Source organism: Lacerta agilis, chromosome 13 (genome assembly GCF_009819535.1).
Source record: "Lacerta agilis isolate rLacAgi1 chromosome 13, rLacAgi1.pri, whole genome shotgun sequence".
Taxonomy (NCBI): Eukaryota; Metazoa; Chordata; class Lepidosauria; order Squamata; family Lacertidae; genus Lacerta; species Lacerta agilis.
The window spans coordinates 16,841,975-16,866,647 of NC_046324.1; the positions used below are offsets into that span (position 1 = coordinate 16,841,975).

Consider the following 24,673-nt stretch of genomic DNA (forward strand, 5'->3'; position numbering starts at 1 on the left):
AGACTCTCCTATGAGGAACGGTTGCAGTGCTTGGGGCTTCTTGATTTTCGCAAGCTCTTGGTACTTTATGCAATTATGCATGGATAGAGAAAAGTGTTTCTCCCTCTGAACACAAGAGATCATCCGATGAAGCTGAATGCTGGAAGAATCAGCACAGATAAAAGTGGTACCTTGGTTCTCAAACTTAATCCGTTCTGGAAGTCTGTCTGTTCCAAAACCAAAGCATTCCAAAACCAAGGTGCGCTTTTAAAAACAACCCCTAAAACAGAAATTTAACATGAATTTTACTATCTAACGAGACCATTGATCCATAAAATGAAAGCAATAAACAATGTACTGCAGTCACACAATCAATCAGTAGCTGAACTGGGTTCCACACAGTCACAAAAACAAAACAAAAAAGCCACAGAAACACAAAATAAATAGCAAAAACAGACAAACCTCATCGTAGCACTCAAAATGGAAGTTCGACTTATGTAAAAAGTTCGCAAACCGGAACACTTACTTCCAGATTTGCAGTGTTTGGGTTCCAACTTGTTTGAGTACCAAGGCGTTTGAGAACCAAGGTACCACTGTACTTCTTAGCACTGCACATAATTAAACTATGGAACTCACTCCCACTGGAGGCAGGCAGGGATGGTCACCGACGTGGATGGCTTTATAAGGGGACTGGACTAGATTGAGCTATGGGCGTCATCCAGTAGCAGGCCCGTCTTAGAGGGATCAGCCGCCCTGGCGCAGCGATCCCTCGGCGCCCCCAGCCTGCCGCCTCTCCGCCCGCCTCCCTCCCGCGCTGGCCGCCCCTCAGGAGGGGGGGCGAGCGGGGGATGAGGGGCGTGGCGTTGGAGCAGGCGCTCGCGCGCCGGCGGGCGGATGATGAGGGGCGGGCGGACGGGAGCTCGCGCACCGGCGGGCGGGCTGCAAGCCGGCCGCCCTCGCCTCCCAGAGCCCCAGCTGGAGTGCTGGAAGGTCGCACAAAGCCCCGCGCCGCTCCAGCTGGGGCTCCAGGAGGCAAGGGCGGGCGGCTTACAGCCCGCCCGTCGGCGCGCGAGTGCCCGCCTGCCCGTGGGGGCGGGGGCGGGTTGGGGAGGGGGAGCCCGGTATGCCGGCGGGCTCGCGGGGGCGCCCCTGGGGCGCCCAGCGCCCTGGCGCGCCGCGCCACCGGCCTCTATGGATGAGACGGCTCTGTCCAGTAGGTTCTGCTGATGGCAGTGGAGTATACATACCGTGTTGTATTCAGCCGCACAGAATAGGCCCACTTAAATTAATGGACCCAAATGGCTGTTTATCTTAGTGGGTCTACTCTGAGTATACATTAGTTGAAAGCAACCCATAGTCCTTCTGTCATATTCTCTCTCCCACCATCTCAAATGAGGGTCACATCAGCAAGACCTGGGAATCTGCTTCTGCCCTGACCTCATCCAACCTCTCTCTGCAAAACAATCTGATTTGTGTTTTTTTTAATTTTACATTTCATTTACATAACATTTGTTCCAATTGCTGTTGTCCCGTGCAGCCTTAACCCTTAAGTGTCTTTTCTTCACTGCCAAGAGCTCGGACAGAAAGCCCATTCAAGACCTACCAGGAAGGATGATGATAATAATAATAATAATAATAATAATAATAATAATAATAATAATAATAATATCACTATCGTGAAGCCACATCAGAGTGTGGGTAACACTTCTTGCAGGTTGGCCTTTTCCTGGATTTCTTTTTTGCCTCACGCGTGGCTTGGATCATTTTGTACAAAACCCCTAAGTACCCAGCAACAATGGGAAGTCTTTGTTCCATGAGGCGATTTCAACCTGTGTTTAAAAGGAAGCAGAGATTAACCTAAGTGGCCTTTCTTGTTGCAAACACACCAGCTTATTTCTGAAGCTTTCCACAAAAGCCTGAACTGTTCAGAGATGGGAGCTAACACAAGAGAACAGAAGCCATCAGCGGCACCATTAGGTAATTTTAGACTAAGGGCCAATTTTTCACTTTTTGCTACTGTACCCATCTAGGTTATATTATTGGGGAGGGAGGTGTGCCCAAATGTGGATTATATACTGTACTTGCAACTGAACGCTATGCATCTCTTCAGACTCAAGAGAAGAGCACCAGAAGCCAGTAGCCAGTTTGCTTCATTCCCCTACAGTCAATCCATCGTATCTTCATGTGCTAAAAGAGTTTGCACCAATTTATTTTAGAAAACAAAACAAAACAAAACACCTTTCCAAGATTGTTGCGTGAAACAGCAGCCCTGAAGACTGGTTCAAACTCTTGCTTAACAGTTGCTTTGTGAGCACTGTGTGCTAATATAAGTTTCAAATCTCTAGATGCTAAATCATGAGGATTTTTTTTGGGGGGGGGGAATCTGAGTGGCTTTTGGCTGAACCCCATCCATGCCTTGTTCACACAGCTCCACCAATAAATAGTCATGTACCTCTTCTCTCCCCCTTTCTCCCTGCCTCACAGTGGGAACGCATTTCCAACCACAGTTCTGGTGATAATGGAATTCAAATCCTTAAATCACAACACATGGGGGTGGAAGGTTCGCAGGCTATGAAGGACTTGCTCACAAATTTATTGACAGCTGCGCGATTTTTTTACAGCTAGGAAGTGGAAGGGGCAAGGCGAATATAAAATGGAAGAATGGTATAAAGAGGTGCGTGATATAGCTGTTAATGATAAATTAACATGTGCTATTAAGGTGAGACGGGGAATATGCAGGAGAAATGGTTTTGAGGAGATGTGGGAGGCATTTGTAGAATTTGTACTTTTAAAACAGAAAGGGGTTAAAGCAGGCATAGGCAACCTTCGGCTCTCCAGATGTTTTGGCCTACAACTCCCATGATCCCTAGCTAACAGGACCAGTGGTCAGGGATGATGGGAATTGTAGTCCGAAACATCTGGAGAGCCAAAGGTTGCTGACCCCTGGGTTAAACCATCACAAGAGGTGTTGAAATTTTGGGAGGTTGGATAGTTACAATGGAATGGTCTCAGGGGTGGGGTGTACATGTTTATCTTTATTTATGAATTATTATTACTTTGTGTGTGTGTGTGTGTGTGTGTGTGTATATATATATATATATATATATATATATATATATAGACACACACACACACACACAAAAACAAAAACCTCAACACAGTCACAAAACATGCCTTGCATAAGCTCCCCATAGCGTTACGCCATCTATTTTGCCACTGTGCCCCCTGGGAAGCCCCCTTTGGTGTGAAGTTCTCTGGACAAGGCAAAAGTGACTGTTGATAATCACTGCTGTCTTTACTGCCAATGAAGATATACACTTCGTCCTATTCTCTTCGTTCAGAATTCAGCAGAATCTTCTGTTCTAGTTACATAGAAAGAGTCTGTGTACCAGTGGTGCTGTCAGAATAGGGCAGAAGTCCAGGGATCCATTCAACAAAATAAGCAGGAGCCCCTCCACCCAAACACAGCAGAGCTGGCTTACCACATTTTGAAGAAAATCATGCACAGTACCATTTATTTATAATATTTCTGTTTATTATGCACCCTTCTCCTTGAGGTCCAACAGCAATCTAAAATTGCAACATGAAATGCACTTTAAAACAAATGACAATCCGAAGAATAACAACAGCAAAGTGCACATATAACAAAAGGAAAGGAAACACAGAATCAAGTTACGTTTGCATTTATTTTGCGGCTGTTGTTGTTGTTTAAAGCAAATAAAAAAATAATAACATCAAGCCAGGTTGCAGCCTGTAGTGCAACCCCACAAGACCCTGTACGAGTAGGCTTGCCATATGTCAGGAAAATTCCTGACATGTCCTGGTTTTGGGGTGTAAAAATGGCGTCGGGGAGGAATTTTGCGCCATCTGCAAAATATAAGGGGAAACCCAGACGTATGCAATGGAAAAAGCATCGGGAACTGCTCAAAAAGCTTAAAATCACTATTTCTGGGGTTGTCAGGAGTTCTACTTTTTGAAATATGGCAAACCTATGTATGAGGGTTTGTCTTAAACAGATCCTGCCTGCCTGCCTGGACTGGTGGAGGAAGGTGGGAGCGCCCGCCCTGGGTGTCATCCCTGGAGTGGGGGGTGACATCGTCGCCCCACCCCCCAGGACGCTCGCCCCGCCCCCACGGGCAGCTAGCCTTGACCCTGGATGCACAGCATGTGTGCCGCTCCGGGTGCCGGAGACGCTAGCTCCGCCTCTGCCTGCCTGATGCCATTATCCATCAGTTTTGACAAGAATATGTAATGTAACACCTAACAAGAAACATTTTTGTCCTTGACCAAGGGAAAAGCAAAAACCTCCCAACTAAGGGACAAATTTCAGTTGGGAGCAAAATTCCTTCCTGCACCAGAAACCAACCAAGTCCACAGTAATGGGCAAACAACAAGGAAGAGTGACTGGGGTGATCCCGTGGTGAAAAGGTGCATATTCTGGGCAGCCAGCCATGTCCCATCTTGCAAGAACCCAGGAGCTCCTATAGGGAGAACTAGGGGTGAGCCGAGGCCGCCTCCACCATTGGGGTTCATCACACAAGGCAGCGAAGAACCTGATTTGCACAACCTGAATTTGTCAGTGAGCGACTGAATCCCAGCCCAAAATTAGCAGCAGCCTGGAAGCACCCTAGAAATTGAATCTAGGGGCCAAAGTATGATGACATTAAATGCCTGGTTTGGCATTGACCCTGGGGGCTGCAGTCATAGAAGAGGGGATTTCAGCATGGCCTGCTGCTACACTAGGGATGAATGCATCCGTCAATTCTGGTTCCTCTCAGTAGGGCTGGCACTGGATGCAACCCATTGTTTAAATGTACATCAGAGAACAACGGCTTTTTAACTTGCCCTAAATACGTCCCCATCTGCACTGTATGTTTAAAGCAGCATCATACCACTTTAAAAAGACTTGCCTACCCATATACTATCTGAAACCAAAGGGGCACATTGGTTGCCAGATGTGATTCCCCCCCCCCAACTGTCCTACTCTACTATACAGCTCCCAGGCTGCTCTGGGAGAAGCGATGACTATTTAAAGTGGCATGATGCTACTTTAAACATATTGTGTAGATGGGGCCTAGATTTGTCCATCAAGGCTAGTGTTGTCTGTCCTGGCAGACATTGGCTCTCCAAAGCAGAAGCCTTTTCCCGCTTTTGCTTAATTAGAGATGCCAGGGTTCGAACCTGGGACCTTCTGCAGGCAAAACATGTGCTCTGCTCCTGAGCTACAGCCCTTCCCTGCTGAAGTTATGGACCCTCTTCCCTCCCTCCGCAATGTCCCCCAAAGCCTTCCTTCCACCCTGTATGTTACACTAATGAGTGTGGCCCAGTTATACAATAAGAAGCTTTTATACTTGGCTAATCGGCCCCAGAATCCTGCCAGCCTCCCTGCCATGAACTTCTGTGAGCCAAGACCACTTGCTCACTTGCTCTCTCCCGCCCCCTCCTCACCGGCCTTTTGTAATTTTTTAATGGGGTCCCTCGCCTGGTTTGTGCTGACCTAATTAGAGAGCTCTTGCGAGCGATGCCTTGTGATGGTCTAATCCCAGCCCGGTGACTCTACAAAGCTTTTGCCTGGGTTTCCTCTTGTTGCACTTCAGCCTTTTCTCGATTCTTTTGCTGCCTGTTGCATGTTCAATTTATTCACTACAGTGATTCTGCCTGGATTGCACACTGACCTTCTTGGAACTGTTTCACCTCCCTGGTGAGTATTTCGAGATTCTTTTTCTCAGCTTAGATTCTGCCGCTGCTACCCTTCTTGTTACTGTTGGTTGGGAGAGTTATAGGTGCTGCAGGTTTAATACTGACTGCTTCAAATCGCAGCAAACGCAACCCAGCCGTTAAAAACAACTGGGTGTATTTCAGCAAGGACTAGATGTCTACATGTCAGGGATGCTCTGCTTGGAACCCTATACTGCAGATTCGGCATTGCATGGGGTTGCACTGTTGTTGTTGTTGTTCAGTCGTTCAGTCGTGTCCGACTCTTCGTGACCCCATGGACCAGAGCACGCCAGGCACGCCTATCCTTCACTGCCTCTCGCAGTTTGGCCAAACTCATGTTAGTAGCTTCGAGAACACTGTCCAACCATCTCATCCTCTGTCGTCCCCTTCTCCTTGTGCCCTCCATCTTTCCCAACATCAGGGTCTTTTCTAGGGAGTCTTCTCTTCTCATGAGGTGGCCAAAGTACTGGAGCCTCAACTTCAGGATCTGTCTTTCTAGTGAGCACTCAGGGCTGATTTCTTTAAGAATGGATAGGTTTGATCTTCTTGCCGTCCATGGGACTCTCAACAGTCTCCTCCAGCACCATAATTCAAAAGCATCAATTCTTCAGCGATCAGCCTTCTTGATGGTCCAGCTCTCACTTCCGTACATCACTACTGGGGAAACCGTAGCTTTAACTATACGGACCTTTGTCGGCAAGGTGATGTCTTTGCTTTTTAAGATGCTGTCTAGGTTGCACTAGACAACCGCTATGTACCCGTTCGAACTCAGTGAGCTGTGTCCAGCAATCTCTGCCTGCTAGCGTGAGGGCTGCTGCGCTAGCAGATGGATGAGTTTCAGTGTTGCACAACGGAGGAATCCAGTGCGACAGTTGCACTAGCAGAAGCTCATGGTGCAAGAGATCACACAATCTTGTGCAACAAGTTACCAGCAGCCTGTTCATGTAGTCTCTTATGTAGCAAACAGGTGAGTCTATGAACACGGGAACTTAAAAGCTGCATTATACCAGGGCAGATCCTTTGTTCATCTGGCCCTTCACTGCCACTTCTGACAGGCAGCTGCTCTCCAGGATTTCTGGCAGAAATTGGTCTCTCCCATCCCTTGCTAACTGGAGATGTCGGGGAGTGAACCCAAGACCTTCTGCATATGCGCTGGCACTGAAATAAGACAAAACAGCCAGTTCTTATTCATGTTTACTGCCACCAAGTTTAATAGGACTTCCTGTATGTCCCATCATCCCTGACTACTGGTCCTGCTAGCTAGTCTTCAGCCGTCTCTGTATTCACCATGGCCAAGGATAAAGGCAATCAGGACATTAGCTGACGTGGTGACAGGACAGGGATGTTGGCCCCACCCTTACCAGTAGATAGAGACTCAAACAAACAGGAGGAGTGGTAAAAGCCATATAACTGGGAAGTTCCACAACCAACAAAGGCTAGCAGCTGGAAGCCTTTAGCAAACTAATAGAGAAAGTAAACTTTGGGGACTGTATAAGACATAATTAAAGGAGGCAGCCCAGCAATGTTATCTGAAAGTTAAGTTCCTGGTAATGAGAAGAGGCTGGGACTTCCTGCAGTGATGACAGCCTCACTAGGACTCCTCTAGAACCCTCAAGGAGGACTTGGGATTCTGAAGGATCCTCAGCTGTGGAAATTTGCCAGATCTCTCTGAACCAGAGAGTGAACTGCAACAGGTGTCAGTGTGTTGCCTCCTGTTAATGTTAGCCTGACAATCCTCATTTTCTCTTTTCAGTGGTTGTGTGGATTAGGAAAACGACAACATGACTTCAGTGGTGAGTACAGATCCTGCTTCTTCCATTCCATTTGTTCCCTTTTGCTGATTCTAACCGGGCTTACAGTAGATTAAGGAGATCTTGATTCATCTCTGCTCTCAGCAGGGCTAGCATCAGTCTCCTACACCCTCAGGCTGCTACCAATGCTGAGACCAGCACTGATGACAATGTCACTTTGGCTTTGCCACATGGGACAAATAGTGGCTGCATCCAGGAAGCTTCCTACCATGTAAAAATGTTGTTGAATATTTATATGCTGCAGTTTTGGGGGAAAGCCCTTCCAAATCATCTTAGCCCATCCAAAGCAATGGAAAGATATCTCATGGATAGGGTAAATTTGGACTGGCATTGTGTGGGCACACTGCAAAAACCTTACATTTGTGAGCAGCGTTGAGCCCACAATAAACACCTGCCTCTGTCTTGCTTCAGCCCAGATGTAAGGAAAAGGTAGATGAACAGTAACAGGCAACTGGGGAGCTCTGCCTCTAAGATGCATAATGTCAGGAGCAGGTATCAGGAATAAATCACACCGAGTAAGTGATTCAGAAGAAATAACACCTGCCCAGGAATGGCAGGCCTAATGAGGACAGCAACTCTTCTCAGTGGGTTTTGCCCCTATGAGGCAGTTGTGGGGACTGAAGGTCCCCACCTTCCCACAGCTGCCTAAATCTCCACCTTCCTCGGGTCTTTCCCAAGCAATCTGAGACTCTACCAATACGCCTGTCTCTGCTCCTCCCTCTTCATACCTCTTCAATTCCTGGGAGGACAAGAGGGCAGAGGAGCTTGTCACAGCAGGAGGGGAAGACACCCAACTTGACTCATCTCTGCCTCTTGCCCTCCCTCCTCTCTGCACCCACCTCTGCTCCTGATTCTGGACTTCTATCTGCCACAGATTTTCCCTGCTCACTAAACCCTGTTACCTTTTCTGCTTCTGACACCTCCTCCTCCCAGTCTGCTCCCTCTTCTTCTCTGACCACTCATTGTCACCCAACCACCAGTCCCTGGATTGAGCCTGAAACCTTCTAGATGCAAAATATGCACTTTGCCACTGATCTACAGCCAGTAGTGCAGTGGCAAATTCAGTCATGCAGGGTCATGATAGTAAAAGCCATCTCCCCTGACAGCCACACCTTTCAAACATTATGCAATCTTTCTAAGTTTATATAGTAATCTTATACAATAATAATAATCAAGGAAGCATTGCAATGATCAATGCAAATCTCCATGAGTTGCCTTTCAGATGGATCGACAATTTTCTGTGCGTCTACATGGGCAAAAAAATGATTTGGAATCCTCCAATATCTTCTTTCTGAGTGTCTTAAGCTGCGTTTTCCATGAAGTTCGATTGTACGTAACAGCACTTGGGCACCATTCTCTGGAAAGAGAAAACACTTTGTGTTTTCAGTGTTCCTAAATGCTCTGCTTTGGGTGTACAGTGGTGAAAAAACTCCCCTTTCACGCTGATTGGGTGCCACCTTTAGAAGACATCTGAAGGCAGCCCTGTATAGGGAAGTTTTTAATGTTTAATGTTATGATATGTTTTTGTATATGCTGGAAGCTGCCCAGAATGGCTGGGGAAACCCAGTCAGATGGGCAGGGTACAAATATTATTATTATTATTATTATTATTATTATTATTATTATTATTGAGATACCTGTAAGGACCCTGCTGCAAAAACATTCACAGGTCTTATCTTTTTAGAGTAAATATTTTTTACATAGGGTGCCAAGTATTATGCAAGTTTTTTTGCAGTTTTTGCATGTACAGTTGACATGATGGGGATGTTTTAAGTCAGGAGTTCATTTCCCCCTTGTGCTTCGACCCCCAGACTGGCACATTCAGGATCGTTTCCGAGGAGGAGCAAGCCTTGCGTTCCAAACTTGAGAGGCTGACCACCAAGGACCATGGCCGCGTCTTTGGGAAGTGTGAGAAAATCCCTGCCTATACCTTGCAAAAGGTGAGCATCGCTGGGCGGGGTGGAGAAGGGAGGCCAAAGACCAGGGACTGAGAGCTGTTAATGATTCCAGAGGGTGGCCTGTTCATGGAGCTCAACGTGGCTAATTAACCTTTCAAAAACTAACTACTTACGTAGCTCTGTGTGTGAGAGAGAATAAGACGTTTTAGTGATATCAAGATGAGCAGTGGTCCACCGTGAGTCTGTTGTCTTACCTTCCTGAGAAAACAGAAACTGAATGTTTATGCCTCGTCTCCTTGCCAACAGAGCTAGCTAAGAATCCTTCAAGGCCTATATCAGGGACCCTTCTTTGAAGTTTGCCCATGTTTTGCATGGCTTTTCCACTGCAATTTAAGCCAGTATGCCTCTGTTCATGTCATGTAGCATTCAGTGGAGACTAGAGGGTCATAGCAGGGGGAAAGACAAAGGGGAACACACAGAGACACACGTGGGTCCTGGTCCACCAGGGCTTTTGCTAGGCCCACAGAGATGAACCACAGCCCAGGTCCATCATTGGCAGTCCTAACAGTAGTTATGGCAGTTAACTTGTTCTCCCTTGAAAAGCACAAAGAGCTAAAGGAGAAAGTTGCAAGAATGACGCTCCAGATTTGACGCTGCCATTGATGTAGAGGCAGAGACAACCCTACAGTGAGGCCCAGTGTGGTGGCTGCTTTATGCAAGAATCATCAAAGGGCTGCAATGTGTCCATTGTTTAATTTCCTACATACAATTGTACCAAAAGCAGACGTCGCTAATTAAGAGCATAAGTCCTGCTAGGTCAGACCAAAGCCATGTCTATCCCAGGGTTTCCTACTGCTGTGCTGAAAATCCCACTCTTGCTTTTTTACCATTCTCCATCAATTAATGAGAAAATAAATTGCGATATTAAAATTATCAAAGGAGAGAGGAAGCGCTCAGGGGTGGGGTGCATGGGTTGTTGTTTTTTGTCACACTCACCTTACTTTTGAGGTTGCTGAGGGATTATTTGTGAATGCCAGGGGCGTGAGTGGCGCTGTGGTCTAAACCACTGAGCCTCTTGAGCTTGCCAATCGGTAGATATTTTTGGAAGATATTTTTCCAAGCTCACATTGCTGATTGGAAGGTATTTTTGGAAGATATTTTTCTAAGCTCACATTGATCGTTGGACAATAAATATAATGCACAGGGCCTGAAATGGTTGGAATCTGTATTCCAACATAATTTATATAGCCTTCACGGGAGTCCTGTAGGCATATCTAAGGGTCAATATACTTATTTGGTGGAAGTGCTATCAATCACATTATAGTCTCCTTCATTGGGGACACAGGTGGCACTGTCATTTAAACCACTGAGCCTCTTGGGCTTACTGATCGGAAGTTCAGAAGTTTGAATCCCCACGATGGAGTGAGCTCCTGTTGCTCTGCCCCAGCTCCTGCCAACCTAGCAGTTTGAAAGCACACCAGTGCAAGTAGATAAATAGGTACCGCTGTGGCAGGAAGGTAAACAGCGTTTCCATGCGCTCTAGCACTCATCACAGTGTTCCATGTGCCAGAAGTGGTCTTGTCATGCTGGCCACATGCTCCGGAAAAGCTGTCTGCAGACGAATGGCGGCTCCCTCAACCTGAAAGCAGAGATGAGCACCACACTCCATAGTTGCCTTTGACTGGACTTAACCATCCAGGGATCATTACCTTTACCTTGTGAATGCCCTTTCTTCCATACCAGTGGCAAGTGTGGGTTTATAATGGGTTATTTTTAATTAATGGGATTTTTTTTGTAAGGGGGGAAATCTGGATTAAATGTAAAAAGGAAAGTATGGAATGCCCATAGAAGTTTAGAGTTGGGTGGTATCTCGGAGGGTTTTTAGTTTAACCTGCTGCTCAATATAGGATCTGTGAACCAGCCCACTTAATACTGTATCCAGAAAACGATACAATTTTGTTAATACCAACTATGTGAAATGACAGCACTTAGATTCTACAGTGAAAACTAATTAAAGTGAGCTGGGCTAGACATTCCTTGCCTATTTTACTGCTTGATATGCCAAAATACTTTGGGACAGTTGTCTGCAAAGTGTTTTCCTTTGGTGGCTCCTCAGTGAGTTGCCTAGCAATAGCAAACAAAAGCCAGTTTAGTTCACTGCTACCAATTTAACAGACCTGGCCGTCACTCCATAGAAATATTAACAACATAGGCCAGAATCTTTTGCTATGTTCTGGGCTTGTATGGCAGATGTTCTGGTGTTGCTTAGAAGACAAGTTGATCAGGAATAGGGCTCAGCGATGGAAGGAAGTTTGGAAACCCCCAGCATTAGGGCAAGAACAAATAACTGTTTGAGCACCGAGGGCCATACCAGATACGGTATCATGAGACCAATGGTCACAAGTTAGCTAACATGTTTCTGTTTAGGAGAACATTTCCTTGAATATGAGCACACAAGTACTATTTTGCCTGGGAGAGAAAGGAAAGCATGTATTGTCCCGTTCCAGTGACATCATCTACCTTTGAGACACTGTCCGGCTTCTCTTCTCCTACACAGGCCAAGGATGAACTGAACGAGACCTTGGAGACGCGCGAGTTGGCTGTGAAAGAGCTGCGGGAACTGGTGCAGGAAAGAGCCAAAGGAGGAGAGGAAGTCTGCAAGGTGGTGGCTGAGAAAGTGAAAGGAAAGGATGATGCTTTCTTCCTGCGTTTCATCCGAGCCCGCAAATTTGACATCAGCAGGTCTTATGATCTGATTAAAGGTGGGGATTCTTGGCATGCAAAGAGACCCAGTCAAATCTTCTTGGTATGCTGTAGTCACCCTTCCTTAGAGTAGCATAAGGAGTGGGCAGCAGTGCTGTCAAGTATCCCGTTTTCCCCGGGAATCTCCCTTATTTCAAGTAGTTTCCCGCTGCTATCCCTTATTTTTTATATCCCTTTAATTTCCCGTTTTTTTCAAAGGAAGCAGCTCCTCTCCCTCCCCCTGCTGGCCAGGGACTGGGAAGACCTCGCCTCCTTGCAGCCTCAAAGCAAGCGGGAGCCATTTCCCACACTTACAGGCGTCGTAGCCCACGGGCAGCGTTTCCAAAATACAGTAAGCCTACTGTGCGCGTTCACACCAGTGCCGCCCACTTTTGCTTCTGGCTCCGCCCACCACTGCCATGTGACTGTCCCCGGGATAGGTGAGGCTGCTGATCCCTTATTTTCAAATCCGAAACTTGACAGCTATGGTGGGCAGGTGATACTGGCTTATTTATCCAACCTATTAAAAAGAAAAAAGGAGTGGGGGCAACGCCTTTAATTGCCAGCAAAACCCAAAGTTAGATTGTAGGAAGAGGTTTTTCTCCATTTGGGTTCTTCCGCTGTGTATTGTTACCTTATATTGTGTGTGTCCTCCCCCCCCCCCCCTTTCTCTCTCTGAGAGGGATTTTACTGGCATTCTCCCTAGACTCTGGTAAACTGGAGAGATTATCCTGGAGAAGAAGAAAAATATTTGCTTGGCTCTCTTTCAGAGCTTCCTTTGTTTATGCAACAGGGCAGTAATTAACAAAACTAGCAATGGAGATGAAGAACAAGAGAAGCTATTGTCAATATAGGATTTTTGCCTGTTTTTATTTAACCGCCCCAAGCTACAGTTCCCCATTTCACGCCTGATGGCTCTTAACAGGAAACAAATGAAACAAGGCTACTACCCCTGCCCCCTGCAGAATGGAAATCATGAGAAAAAGAAGGAGGCAGAATGATTTAGTTTTTACTGAGTAGGAAAGTAGATGGGGAGGGTGGGGAGTGAAAAAATAAATAAAGCCAGTTAGGTTCCTGAGTCCTGGAGCAACAAGTTTTAAGTACTGTGGTAAAGGTAAAGGGACCCCTGACCATCAGGTCCAGTTGTGGACGACTCTGGGGTTGAAGCGCTCATCTCGCTTTACTGGCCGAGGGAGCCGGCGAACAGTTTCCGGGTCATGTGGCCAGCATGACTAAGCCGCTTCTGGCGAACCAGAGCAACGCACGGAAACGTTGTTTACCTTCCCGCCTGAAGCGGTACCTATTTATCTACTTGCACTTTGACGTGCTTTCGAACTGCTAGGTTGGCAGGAGCAGGGACCGAGCAGTGGGAGCTCACCCTGTTGCGGGGATTCGAACCACCGACCATCTGATCAACAAGCCCTAGGCTCTGTGGTTTAACCCACAGTGCCACCTGCGTCCCTTTAAGTACTGTGGTACACTTAGGCAATTCCAGAGTTTGCACTTCATGATATGGGGGGGGCAGTGGGAGTGGGCTTATCGGAAGCTGATTGTGGATGGAGGACTTGACCTGGCATGTGTGACAGAGACTTAGTTGAATGAAACAGATGGGCCTGTCCTTGCCGCTGCTTGTCCACCAGGTTTCTCTTACGCACAGCAACCCAGGTCATGTGGGCAGGGAGGGGGGGGGTTGCAGGAATTTGTAGGAAGTCATTAGTTTGCACCAGGCGTCCTATTGGGAAGACCCACTTTTATGAGTGCATGTTCTGGAAGTTGGGCAATAGGGGCAGTACAGGATTTCTTCTGGTGTAGTGACCTCCCCACTGCGCTCAAGGATTCCCTGCCCAAGCTGTTTCAGGTCATAGTGGATGTTCTCCTGGAGACACCTAGTTTGGTTGTCCTAGGGGATTTTAACATCCATGCCGACACAACCTTACCAGGGGCCGTTCGGGACTTCATGGAAAGCATGGCCTCCATGGGGCTGTCCCTGAATAAGTTTGGCCCAGGACATGCCTTAGACCTGGTGTTCACCTCAATGGATGTTGGTGATCTGACATTAAGTAAAAGTGAAACAAAACAAGTGCCATGGTCAGATCACTTCCTGGTGCAACTGTACTTCTCCGCAACCCTTCCCCTCTGCAGGGAGGTGGGACCAATTCAGATGGTCCGCCCCCACCACTTAATGGATCCAAATGGTTTCCAGAGAGTGGTAGGGGATGTTTTATCCCATGTTGATGGCCTTTCATCTGACTCCCTGGTGACCCGCTGGAATATGGAGTTAACCAGGGCTATTGACTGTCTGGCTCCGAAGCATCCTCTCTGATTGCATGGAGCCCGCACAGCCCCATGGTTTTCCCCAGAGCTGAGGGTGATGAAACAATTGCTGAGATGGCTAGAGCACCGGTGGTGGAAAACTCACTCTGAATCAGAATGGACACGGGTTAGAGCTCAACGTCAAGCTTACCAAGTGGTGATGGCGATGGTGAAGAGGACCTTCTTCGCCGCCTCTATTGCATCTGCAGAAAACAGCAGCAGGAGACTCTTTCAGGTGGTTCACAATCTATCAGAGCCATCTTCGTCATCGGGGCCTGGTAGGGACCCCAAGATCTCCTGCAATGCTTTTGCAGTTTTTTTGCAGATAAAAGTTGCTCAGATTCAGAAGGAGGTAGATTCCACCGTGGGAGCAGGGCCAGGGCAGGAGAGTGCTAGAGTCCTGTCTAGTCATGTTACATGGGATCAGTTCCAATCTGTTACCTCCGAGGATGTGGACAGGCTGCTGTCTCCTTGATCCTTGCCCATCGTAGCTGGGGATGATTTTTTATGTTTTATTATGTTTTTATATGATGGAAGCCACCCAGAGTGGCTGGGGAAACCCAGCCAGATGGGTAGGGTACAAATAATAAAACATCATCATCATCATCAGGAGGGCCACAGCTTCACCCATTCCCAATTAGCTCAGTGCTTTAGTCTCTCTTCCCACACTCATCATTTCCATCTTTCTTCCCCCTCACACCAGGTTATGTCAACTTCCGCCAGCAGTATCCAGAGCTCTTCGAAAACCTGACTCCCGAGGCGGTGCGCAGCACCATTGAGGCTGGCTACCCAGGCATCTTGGCCAACAGGGACAAGTATGGACGGGTAGTGCTGCTGTTCAACATTGAGAACTGGGATTACGAGGAGATCACCTTTGATGAGGTGAGCATCTCCGGGCAGAGGTCCTACACTGCAAGCACTTGTGCTCCCCCCACCCCGCTACTATTAAACTACCAATGCTTACCACTGGGATGGGTAACTTGTGGCCTCCGTATGTTACTGAGCTACAATAGCGAGTGGGGGACCTTTTCCACCGCGAGGGGCACATTCCCTTCTGGCCAACCTTCCATGAGTAGGTGTTGGGGGCCAGTGGTGGGTTAGTGATGGGTGTGGCCTTTGCAGAGTTCCATGGGTCAGATAGAGAAACCCAGAGGGCCACAACTGGCCCCAGGTTTGAGGTTCTCCACCTCTGGACTGCATCTCCCATCATCCCTGGCCATGCTGGTTGGAGCTGATGAGAGTTGGGAGTTCAATGGCACCTGGAGGGTCAAGTGTGCAAGTTTGTACAAGCATACACAGCAACTAAATAAGACGCCAGAATGTCTCAGATTCTTTTCTTGTATATTTGACCCACCTCCTGGTTTGGGATGCTTGGTAGTGAACGATGGTCTGATGTGATAGGTGCTTCGTATCATCTGTGCAGGACTATTTTCTTTTTGTGTTAGAATCCCACTCCTGGAGCAACGGAAGGAGGGCACTGGTGGAGGAAGAGGAGTGCGGGGGGGGCGCAACACCCCCGGCAGCGCGATCCCGGTGGGGTGCCATTGCAGTTGCCCCCCCCCCGCGTGCTGGGCGCCCTGCTCCCGCAGGCGGCATGCCACACCCCCGGGATGCATGCCAGCTCCGCCCCTGCCTGCTCTCTGCCCCCTCTCCCCTGTGCTGGAGAATGAAGCTCCGCCACTGGTGGTGGGGAGCCCTCTTGCAACTATTTCAGCCCTCCAGCAAGGGCAGTCTGCCTTGCCTCTGGTGACTGACTAGACAAGGAGGGAGCACCTCTCGCTAGTGCAAGGATTATCCTGAAAGATTATTCCCGAGGGAAAAATAACCCTCGACAGAAAAACATTCCCCATTCCTGCTGCAAGCTACTGCTTCTCATCAAGGTGTTTCAGGTTCTTTAGGGACAGGCGTGGGGAACCTTTGGTCCTCTAGACGTTGCTGAATTCTCAACAGCACCACCAAGCATGGCCAATGGCTGGGGACGATGCGAGTGGTAAATTCAGCAACATCTGGAGGGCTAAAGGTTTCTCACACCTGGCTGCTGCTTACAGGGGTTGCAAACTTCTAGAGTGATGCTTTTGCATCAGTTGCTGTTTTTCAGATTAGATATCCTAACCACTCAGTCATATGGGCTAGCTAGAAACATACTTAGTTTTTAAATGAAAGCTGAGAATCTGATAGCTGAACTCTGCCCCCAGCTGGGGGGCCAAAGTTTCCTCACATCTGCTCTGCATTCTGCAAGATGGAGCACCATTTGGGCTTTTTGGGGGGGTATTGTTTTCATTTGTTACGTGTGTGTGTGTGTGTGTGTGTGTGTGTTTTCTATCGTAAACTGCCCTGTGATCCTCGGATGAAAGGAGACATAGACTTCAGTAGCATTGTACAGAAAGGTTGCCTGTTTCCCAATGCATGGGAGGGAGGAAATCCATCAACTTGGCCAGAGTTCTGGACATAAGCTCCTGTCTCCATGTGTTTTGATCCAGATTCTTCGCGCCTATTGTGTGATCCTAGAGAAGCTGCTAGAGAACGAGGAGACGCAAATCAATGGCTTCTGCATCATTGAGAACTTTAACGGGTTCACCATGCAGCAGGCCTCTGGCATTAAACCATCCGAACTGAAGAAAATGGTGGACATGCTGCAGGTGAGACTGCCTTATTGCCCTCCCTAGAAAGCAGTGAAGACAACCTGGCCCCCATAGATTACTGGTTAGGCAAGAGGCATTCTTAGAACCAGGGGGCAAGCAGTGTACCACATGACCATTGTGTATCATCAACGATGTCAATCAACCCTGGACAGTTCCTTTGTAGAAACATAGGAAGCTGCCTTCTACTGATTTGGACTATTGTCCAATCTACAGCCTTGCCCCTGTACAGTATATCCCCCCATGCAAAACTCATTCAGACGGCAGCAATTTCCTTCTCGCCAGCTTGCCGCTGCAGCCAAAGTCCTTTTGCCTATGAAGTACTCCCCCTATCTAGGCATGTAAGCAACTGAGTGGTGAAAGTCTGCTGCTTATTGGTACTCTGAACGGGAACAAAAAGATGATGTATCCACAACCAGAAACATTCACAGGAACATTTGAGGTGCTGGAGAGAAAGGTCTATGGTCCTTCACGAACCCGTGCAAGCCATCACTTATCAATCTGATGAGCGTGATGGTGCGATTTGGCCCTTGGGCTCAATTTCGGGTGGGAGAAGAGATTTGTAGCAGGAACGCATCCAGAACTGGCTAAAAGAATGAACTAAAAGTCAGGAAAGGGATAGTGAAAGTTCCTGTTAAGTGGAAGGTGCATCTAGAGCACTGTCAAAGGAACGTGTCTTCCTATGTCCTAAACTTGGATGGGAGGGGGTGCTTTTTGGACCCAAGCGCTGCATCCTATTATGGGAAACCTCCCAGGGACTGTATGCCTGTGGTAAACAAGGCCAGAGGCATGAGAGCACTAGATGCTTGGTGCTCCCCAGGTGCCAATACCTTGTTGGAGCCTCACCTGGGGAAGGGCACGATCCTTTCGATGGGTGCCAAGCAGGGAGTTGCAGTTGCGCCGTGTGATTTGGCGTGGCTGCTTCTTGAGCAAAGGAGAGTCAGGTAAGGCGAGGCAAGTCATTGTGGGAAGAAGTGAACGATCACCCCACACCTGCATTGGTGTTACTCAAGGAGAGGAATCAGGGCGCCAGGCAGAGTTTTGGGAGAGGATGGAGAGGGCAAAAGGAGGCAGATGCCCCTCCTTACCGCCGGATGAACTGTCCTCCACGCATTTTCAGCTTTCATTTAACAAAAAGGAAAAGAAAAGAAAATGGACTGGTTTTGTATCTAAACCATGGGTAGGCAAACTAAGGCCCGGGGCCCGGATCCGGCCCAATCCCCTTCTCAATCTGGCCTGTGGACGGTACGGAAATCAGCGTGTTTTTACATGAGTAAAATGTGTCCTGTTATTTAAAATGCATCTCTGGGTTATTTGTGAGGCCTGCCTGGTGTTTTTACATGAGTAGAATGTGTGTTTTTATTTAAAATGCATCTCTGGGTTATTTGTGGGGCATAGGAATTCGTTCAATTCCCCCCCCCAAAAAAAAATACAGTCCAGCCCCCCCACAAGGTCTGAGACAGTGGACTGGCACCCTGCTGAAAAAGTTTGCTGACCCCTGATTACACTTTTGCCCTTTAGCTCAAAAATGTGTGAAGTATTTCCTTCAGCCTTCCAGATTGCTTTTTCTGTCATGGATGCCTTAGCTGAGATTCCTGCATTGCAGGGGGTTGGACTAAATGACGATTCTATGATGGATGAAAACTCTAACATTTTGCACAGGCAGCTACATTCCAGCCACCCAACAGTTGACACCCTTCCCGTTTCCACCCTACATCCCATCAAGCAAGAGATGTTGTCTGTGTACAAACCAGAGATTAGAAGTACACCTTCCCCCAAGAATCCTGGGAACTGTAGTTTACCCCTCACAGAGCTAGTTGCCAGCACCCATAGCAAAACTAGTTCCCAGGATTCTTTGGCAGGGGAATGTGCTTTAAATTCATGGTGTCTACACAGCCATTATCACAGTTCAGAGACACATTCAAGCCAAGGAAAAAAGTGCTTGAGTGAGGGGTATGACTGGGAAAAGTCCAAAAAGCTGGATGGAGTATTTGGCCCCTGGACACGAACTGCTTCATCCCTGCCCTTTACATCCATACAAAGAGACAGCCCTCAGTGGTAGGTTAGTGGAATTGCTTCGCTTCGCTTCCTCCACCAATCCAAAAAGGAGAAATCAGGCTTTAGAAGCAATAAAAGTCCCCTCTGCCTAGCTGCTCTGTCTCACCTTTGCCCTATTATTATTTTGCGGCTGGCTGCCTTAACCATGTGATCTTTTTGGAAATCCCTAGGATTCTTTCCCAGCTCGGTTCAAGGCCGTCCACTTCATCCACCAGCCGTGGTACTTCACCACAACCTACAACGTGGTGAAACCGTTCCTGAAAAACAAACTGCTGGAAAGGGTAAGTTATGCCGCAGAAGGGTAAGGAGCAACGAGAACTAAGAATAAAGCATTTGCCGGTCAAGGAATGCAAGCATGCTAGGCCAGAAATGAGATGTTACTGGGATTGGGCATCTTCTGCCAGGAACTGCAGGCATGGAGACCTTTTGGCCCTGCAGATGTTGCTGATCTATTATTGATAAAACAACAACTTTCGTATCTCACATGTTTCTCCACGAGCAAAAGGTGGTGTACATGGTTCTTCCCCTTCTCATTTAATCCCCACAACCACCCTGTTATGTAAGTTAGGCCGAGAGGCAGTGTCTGATCCAAGGTCGTCCCACCCCGAGAGCATCATGACCCAGTGGGATTTGAACCCTGGTCTCCCACATTCTAGCCAGACACGCTAAATGCTACACCACACTGCCTGCAACTCCTATCAGCCCCAGCAAGCATGATCAGGGATGATGGGAACTGTAGTTCCAGCAACATCCGGAGGGCCAAAGGTTTCCCCACACCTAGCTGCTGCTTGTTACGATTTTGCATCACTTGTTGACTGTTTTAAAGATTTTATATCCAGCCACTCAGCCATATGGGTAAGAAACATGTTTCGCTTTTGAAATGGTAGCTGAGAATCTCTTTTTTATATACATACATACATACATACATAATTTATTTGGTTTTTCAGATTAAAATTTTAGTCATATATCGAACACAGAACATAAAAACAAGATCCAAACCTTTTACCTCTCCATTGTGTCCAAAATTCACCATTAAGCTACAAGTGATATTCCAATCCTGCTAAAGGTTTTAGCTGTTTACAATGGTCTTTAAGATAAGTCATAAATTTCCCCCATTCCTTATTAAAATTTTGGTCTTCCAAATTTCTGATTCTTCCAGTCACTTTAGCCATTTCGGCATAGTCCATCAACTTCATCTGCCATTCTTCTCCGGTAGAAGACTTTATCTTATTTCCATCTCTGGGCCAATAACATCTGTGCAGCCATGGTCGCTTACATAAATAGTCTTTTCTGCTTCCTTGGGATTTCGGCACCTAGAATTCCTAAAAGGAAAGCTTCAGGGTTTTTTTTTAAAGCAAAGGTTATTTTAAAGATATTTTTCAAATCACTATATATCGTATAATAGCTCAGATAGCTGAACTCTGCCCCCAGTTACACAGCATTTCTCAGCTCAACCTTTCTGCCTTCCTTTTCGCACTCAGGTGTTTGTGCATGGCGATGAACTCGACACCTTCTACCGAGAGATCGATGCCGATATCCTGCCAGCAGATTTTGGGGGCAATCTGCCCAAATACGACGGCAAAGTCACCGCAGAGCTGCTTTTTGGGACCCGACCTGATGCTGAAGACACAGCTCTTTAAAAAGCAGCATCTTGGCATAGAAGATAGGGTGCAGAGGTGTCCCCCAGCCTTCCTGTTAAACGTAGCATTGGTTGAAAGATCTGTCGTGGCCATAAAATCTGGGTGTACATTGCTTTGCCACTCTCTCTCATTCTTTGTCACCAGATGGCAGTAGAGCAATGAAAAGTCCCCTGCCATTTCTCTCAAGGATAATCCTTTTTTTCCTTTTATTACCTCAACCCACCTAGGAAAAACAAGCAAGCAGAATGAAAGAGAGGGGGAAGGAAGGAGAAAGAGAGATGGTATGTGTTAGGGACGTTCTAGATGAGGCAGTACGAGCTTTGTTGACCAAGCACCCAGGTAGTCAAGTAGTAGAGATGTGCCTTCATAGATTTAATGGCTTGCCCTATAATGGTGGGGAGGAAGTGTGCAACCACACATAGCTATGTATTTTAGATCCCAGGTGTCGCTGGATTTGGGGGCAAGTGGCTAAGGAAAGAGGAAACAGACAAAGCTGTTACAAAGGCAGTGCAAATGGCACAGCCACAGTCCATTACTGCAGCAGCACACAAGCCAAGGACTGTTTTCAATACAGAATAATAATAAAAAAACAACAGCAGCAAGGATGTTTTTCTTCATTTGTGAGCAATAAAAAGCAACATTCGCCGAGTTTCTCTGTGCTTTGGAGAAACCAAAATTCTCTGAGAAGCCCGGTTGTGCGGCCTGTGAGAATTTGTTGTTGTTCAGTCGTGTCTGACTCTTCGTGACCCCATGGACCAGAGCATGCCAGGCACGCCTATCTTTCACTGCCTCCCGCAGTTTGGCCAAACTCATGCTAGTCGCTTCGAGAACACTGTCCAACCATCTCATCTTCTGTCGTCCCCTTCTCCTTGTGCCCTCCTCCTCCTCCTGTGAGAATTACAGTTGATTTGTTTCAGTAAATCTGTACTATTTTACATGCTTTGTGTTCCTAGCAACCATGCCTGAGCTATACATGGCATTAAGGCCCCATACTCCAACCACTAGAAATCCTAATGTGCAATTCCTCCGGCTTCAAAGATTTGAGAAGGCATTGATGAAAATGTTCAAGTGTATGCTCCTAAAAAAAGCAGCTGCTGTTGTTTTAAGGAATTAAAAGCTTAAATTCTTAGGAAGCTGGATTCTGTGGGTGATCCCACATTCTGACAGTTTTCTGCACTTCCTCGAATCACAGCACACACACACACAAACACAGAAAGAGAGACAGACAGACAGACAGACAGAGACACACACACAGAGAGAGCCCCCTCTATCACTCCTGGGCAAAAGGTGAAAGAGTGGAAATGGCAGCCACTGGGAGAGGAGATATGTCTTCAACATACGTCTTCAACGTTTTGAATGCAACTTTTGCAAAAGACCCAGAAATAGCTAATTGGAAATTGTATCAATGAATGTGCTTTGAGGTCTGTGGAGACAATGAAGTGGCTTCACCATCAGAAAAAGCTCCAGGTTTTGTGGATTCCTAGAAAAGACATCCACAAAGTTGTTCCCTGCCCCACCATCACAAGTTTAATTTACTTTAGAGATGGAGGTCCAGAGGCTTTGAGGGCCGAAATACAACCTTTCAGGCCTCTGTATCTGGCTCTTAAGACTCTCACCAGCCACAGCCCTCAACAGCCCTGCTTTGCATCTTCCCTGAGGGTTTTTGCCTGGCTGGAACATATCCTTGAACTCTGATAATGTTTGTCTGGTTGAAGCCAAAAGGGAATGTGTTTAGAAACTAGTCTATGGTATAAAATAAATCCATTCATTGCGTGGCCCATTTTTGCCTTTGGCCCTGACCACCATTGGCATGTGGGTCCCAGAAGGTTGCCCAGAAGAAAATGTAATCCTCAGGTTGAAAATAAGTTTCCCCATTCTTCTTTTACTTGTACATTTCCATAGTCTTCGTTGGTCCTCCATGCTGGTTTCCAAGGCCCTAGACAGAGGCACTGTCTTGCACCCAAGACGGGGGGGGGGGGTGGGGTGGCGGCAGCAGCGGCACACATTCTACGCGTGTGACATGCGCCCACCAACAAATATGTGGCAAGGTTTACTGTGGCCTCAGCCAGATTTTCTGTGTTTACTGCACACTGACTCGTTGCATTCTCTGAATAAAACAATTCAGATGAAGGTATGTAGTGATATAATCCGTTGACCAATTTCATTCATACAACCCATGTTTCAGACATACTCCCCCTTTTGCTCATTAAGGCAAGAGGCACCAGCAGTGGCTGGAAAGCAAGACATGCTTACCCAAGGAGAAGTAGGTTCTCTTCCTTGTTCTATGAAATTAGATCTACAGCAATCCCCACCTCTCTCCTATTCCTCTTCCTAGAGATAAATACCAGGACTGTTTGATTTGCAAAGCAAACCAGCAGGGGTCCCTCCGAAACAGAAAAAGCTCAGAAGAAGCCTACAAAAGGTGCATTCATTAGACCACTGGCTCCCACTCAAGCCAAACAGGATATCTACTCTGATGCTGCAGAGAAGACGGGGGGGGGGGTCTTTCAGAGTGGAGAGTGGGGTGGAAGCTGGCTGAGCTACCCACTTCAGCATCACACTCTCACCCTACCCAGAGGCATGAAAATGACTTATGTGGAGCAAGGGATGTGGATGGAATCAAGTGTCCCTCTGCTACTCTTTCTGATGAATTCACCCATGTTGTCAGGTTAAGGTTTCCCAAAGAAATGAAAGAAGCACCCATCACTTCACCATCATGAAAACTAGTATACAGAATAAGCATCTCCTCTGGATCACAAAACCAGCAAGTTATAGAAGGGAGTTCCAGCTGCAACACTACCTTTGACTTGATGTTTTCCCAAATGCAGGGAATTTAGAGTAAGCAATGCAGACCTGCAGTCTGCTGTGACAGAGCCCAGCAAGAACAGCACAACATGATTTTGTGGGTCATTTACAGCTTGGTTCCTAGAATTTCTGGGGGCTTAAGTAAGTTGCAGTACAAAAAGCCAGTTGGTTGTGTATTGTTGACTAGAAGCCAGCAGCCCCAAATCTGGATGGTTATTTCAAATCAATTTGTGAACTGCAGCATTGTGCATCTCTGCAATGCTGGTACTTCCTCCCCCCAGGTCTCTTTCTCTAGGCCTCTTTTCTCTTAAGTAACTAGGTTAATATTAAATCTGGATATAAGCATGTTAGTGGTACAGTTGACTCAGTTCAAAGATTAACTGTAGAAGTAGCAATGCTTCCACTAGATACATTGTGAGTTAAGAGGCTTTTCCATGTAAATGAAGAATCAATGTGATTATTTCTCAAAATATGTATACTTAACAATCTGCTGTGCCAGGCACAGACATTTTCATTTTCATTAGATGGAAACAGACCGTTCTAGTCTGCCCAGTGACTCCCAGATTTTTCTGTTTTGCTGTGCCTTGGCCAGCTCGATCCTCACAAAAGCCAAGTGGCAAATGAAAGGAAAATGCTAATCACTGACGCATATCAGTCATTTTTGTTTGCTGCTGGTTCTGCAAGGGTTGGGCCAGCCAAGGCATAGAAAAACAGAAATGAGCAACTGTGGAAAGAGGACTTGTCCAGTTCACAGGTTCCTAAATTCTCACACCCAACCTCACAAATGTTATGGAAGCTTGTATAAAAGAGCTTGTATGGGATTTTCATTTCTATCTATCTATCTATTTAAGGAAAGCATGCACCATGCACAGTGGTAACTTGGTTTACAAACTTAATCTGTTCCAGAAGTCTGTTCTTAAACCAAAGCGTTCTTAAAACAAGGCATGCTTTCCCATAGCAGCGGGGGGACTCAATTTACAAACGAAACACTCTCAACAGGAAGCGAAACATGCTCTTACTCCAAGGCAAAGTTCACAAACCAAAACACCAACTTCCTGGTTTGCAGTTAC

At 47.0% G+C, this 24,673-nt stretch overlaps 1 protein-coding gene across 1 annotated transcript; it reads left to right on the plus strand.

Annotated features, from left to right (window-relative positions):
• Positions 1 to 5,412: 5,412 nt before the first annotated feature.
• On the plus strand, positions 5,413 to 21,377 carry RLBP1 (retinaldehyde binding protein 1). Its single transcript, XM_033167783.1, has 8 exons — positions 5,413 to 5,680; positions 7,451 to 7,490; positions 9,320 to 9,448; positions 11,964 to 12,168; positions 15,165 to 15,343; positions 16,942 to 17,100; positions 19,329 to 19,439; positions 20,640 to 21,377. Exons 2-8 carry the CDS (start codon positions 7,479 to 7,481, stop codon positions 20,796 to 20,798), a joined length of 954 nt encoding a protein of 317 aa, XP_033023674.1. The 5' UTR covers positions 5,413 to 5,680; positions 7,451 to 7,478; the 3' UTR covers positions 20,799 to 21,377.
• The last annotated feature ends 3,296 nt before the right edge of the window (positions 21,378 to 24,673 follow it).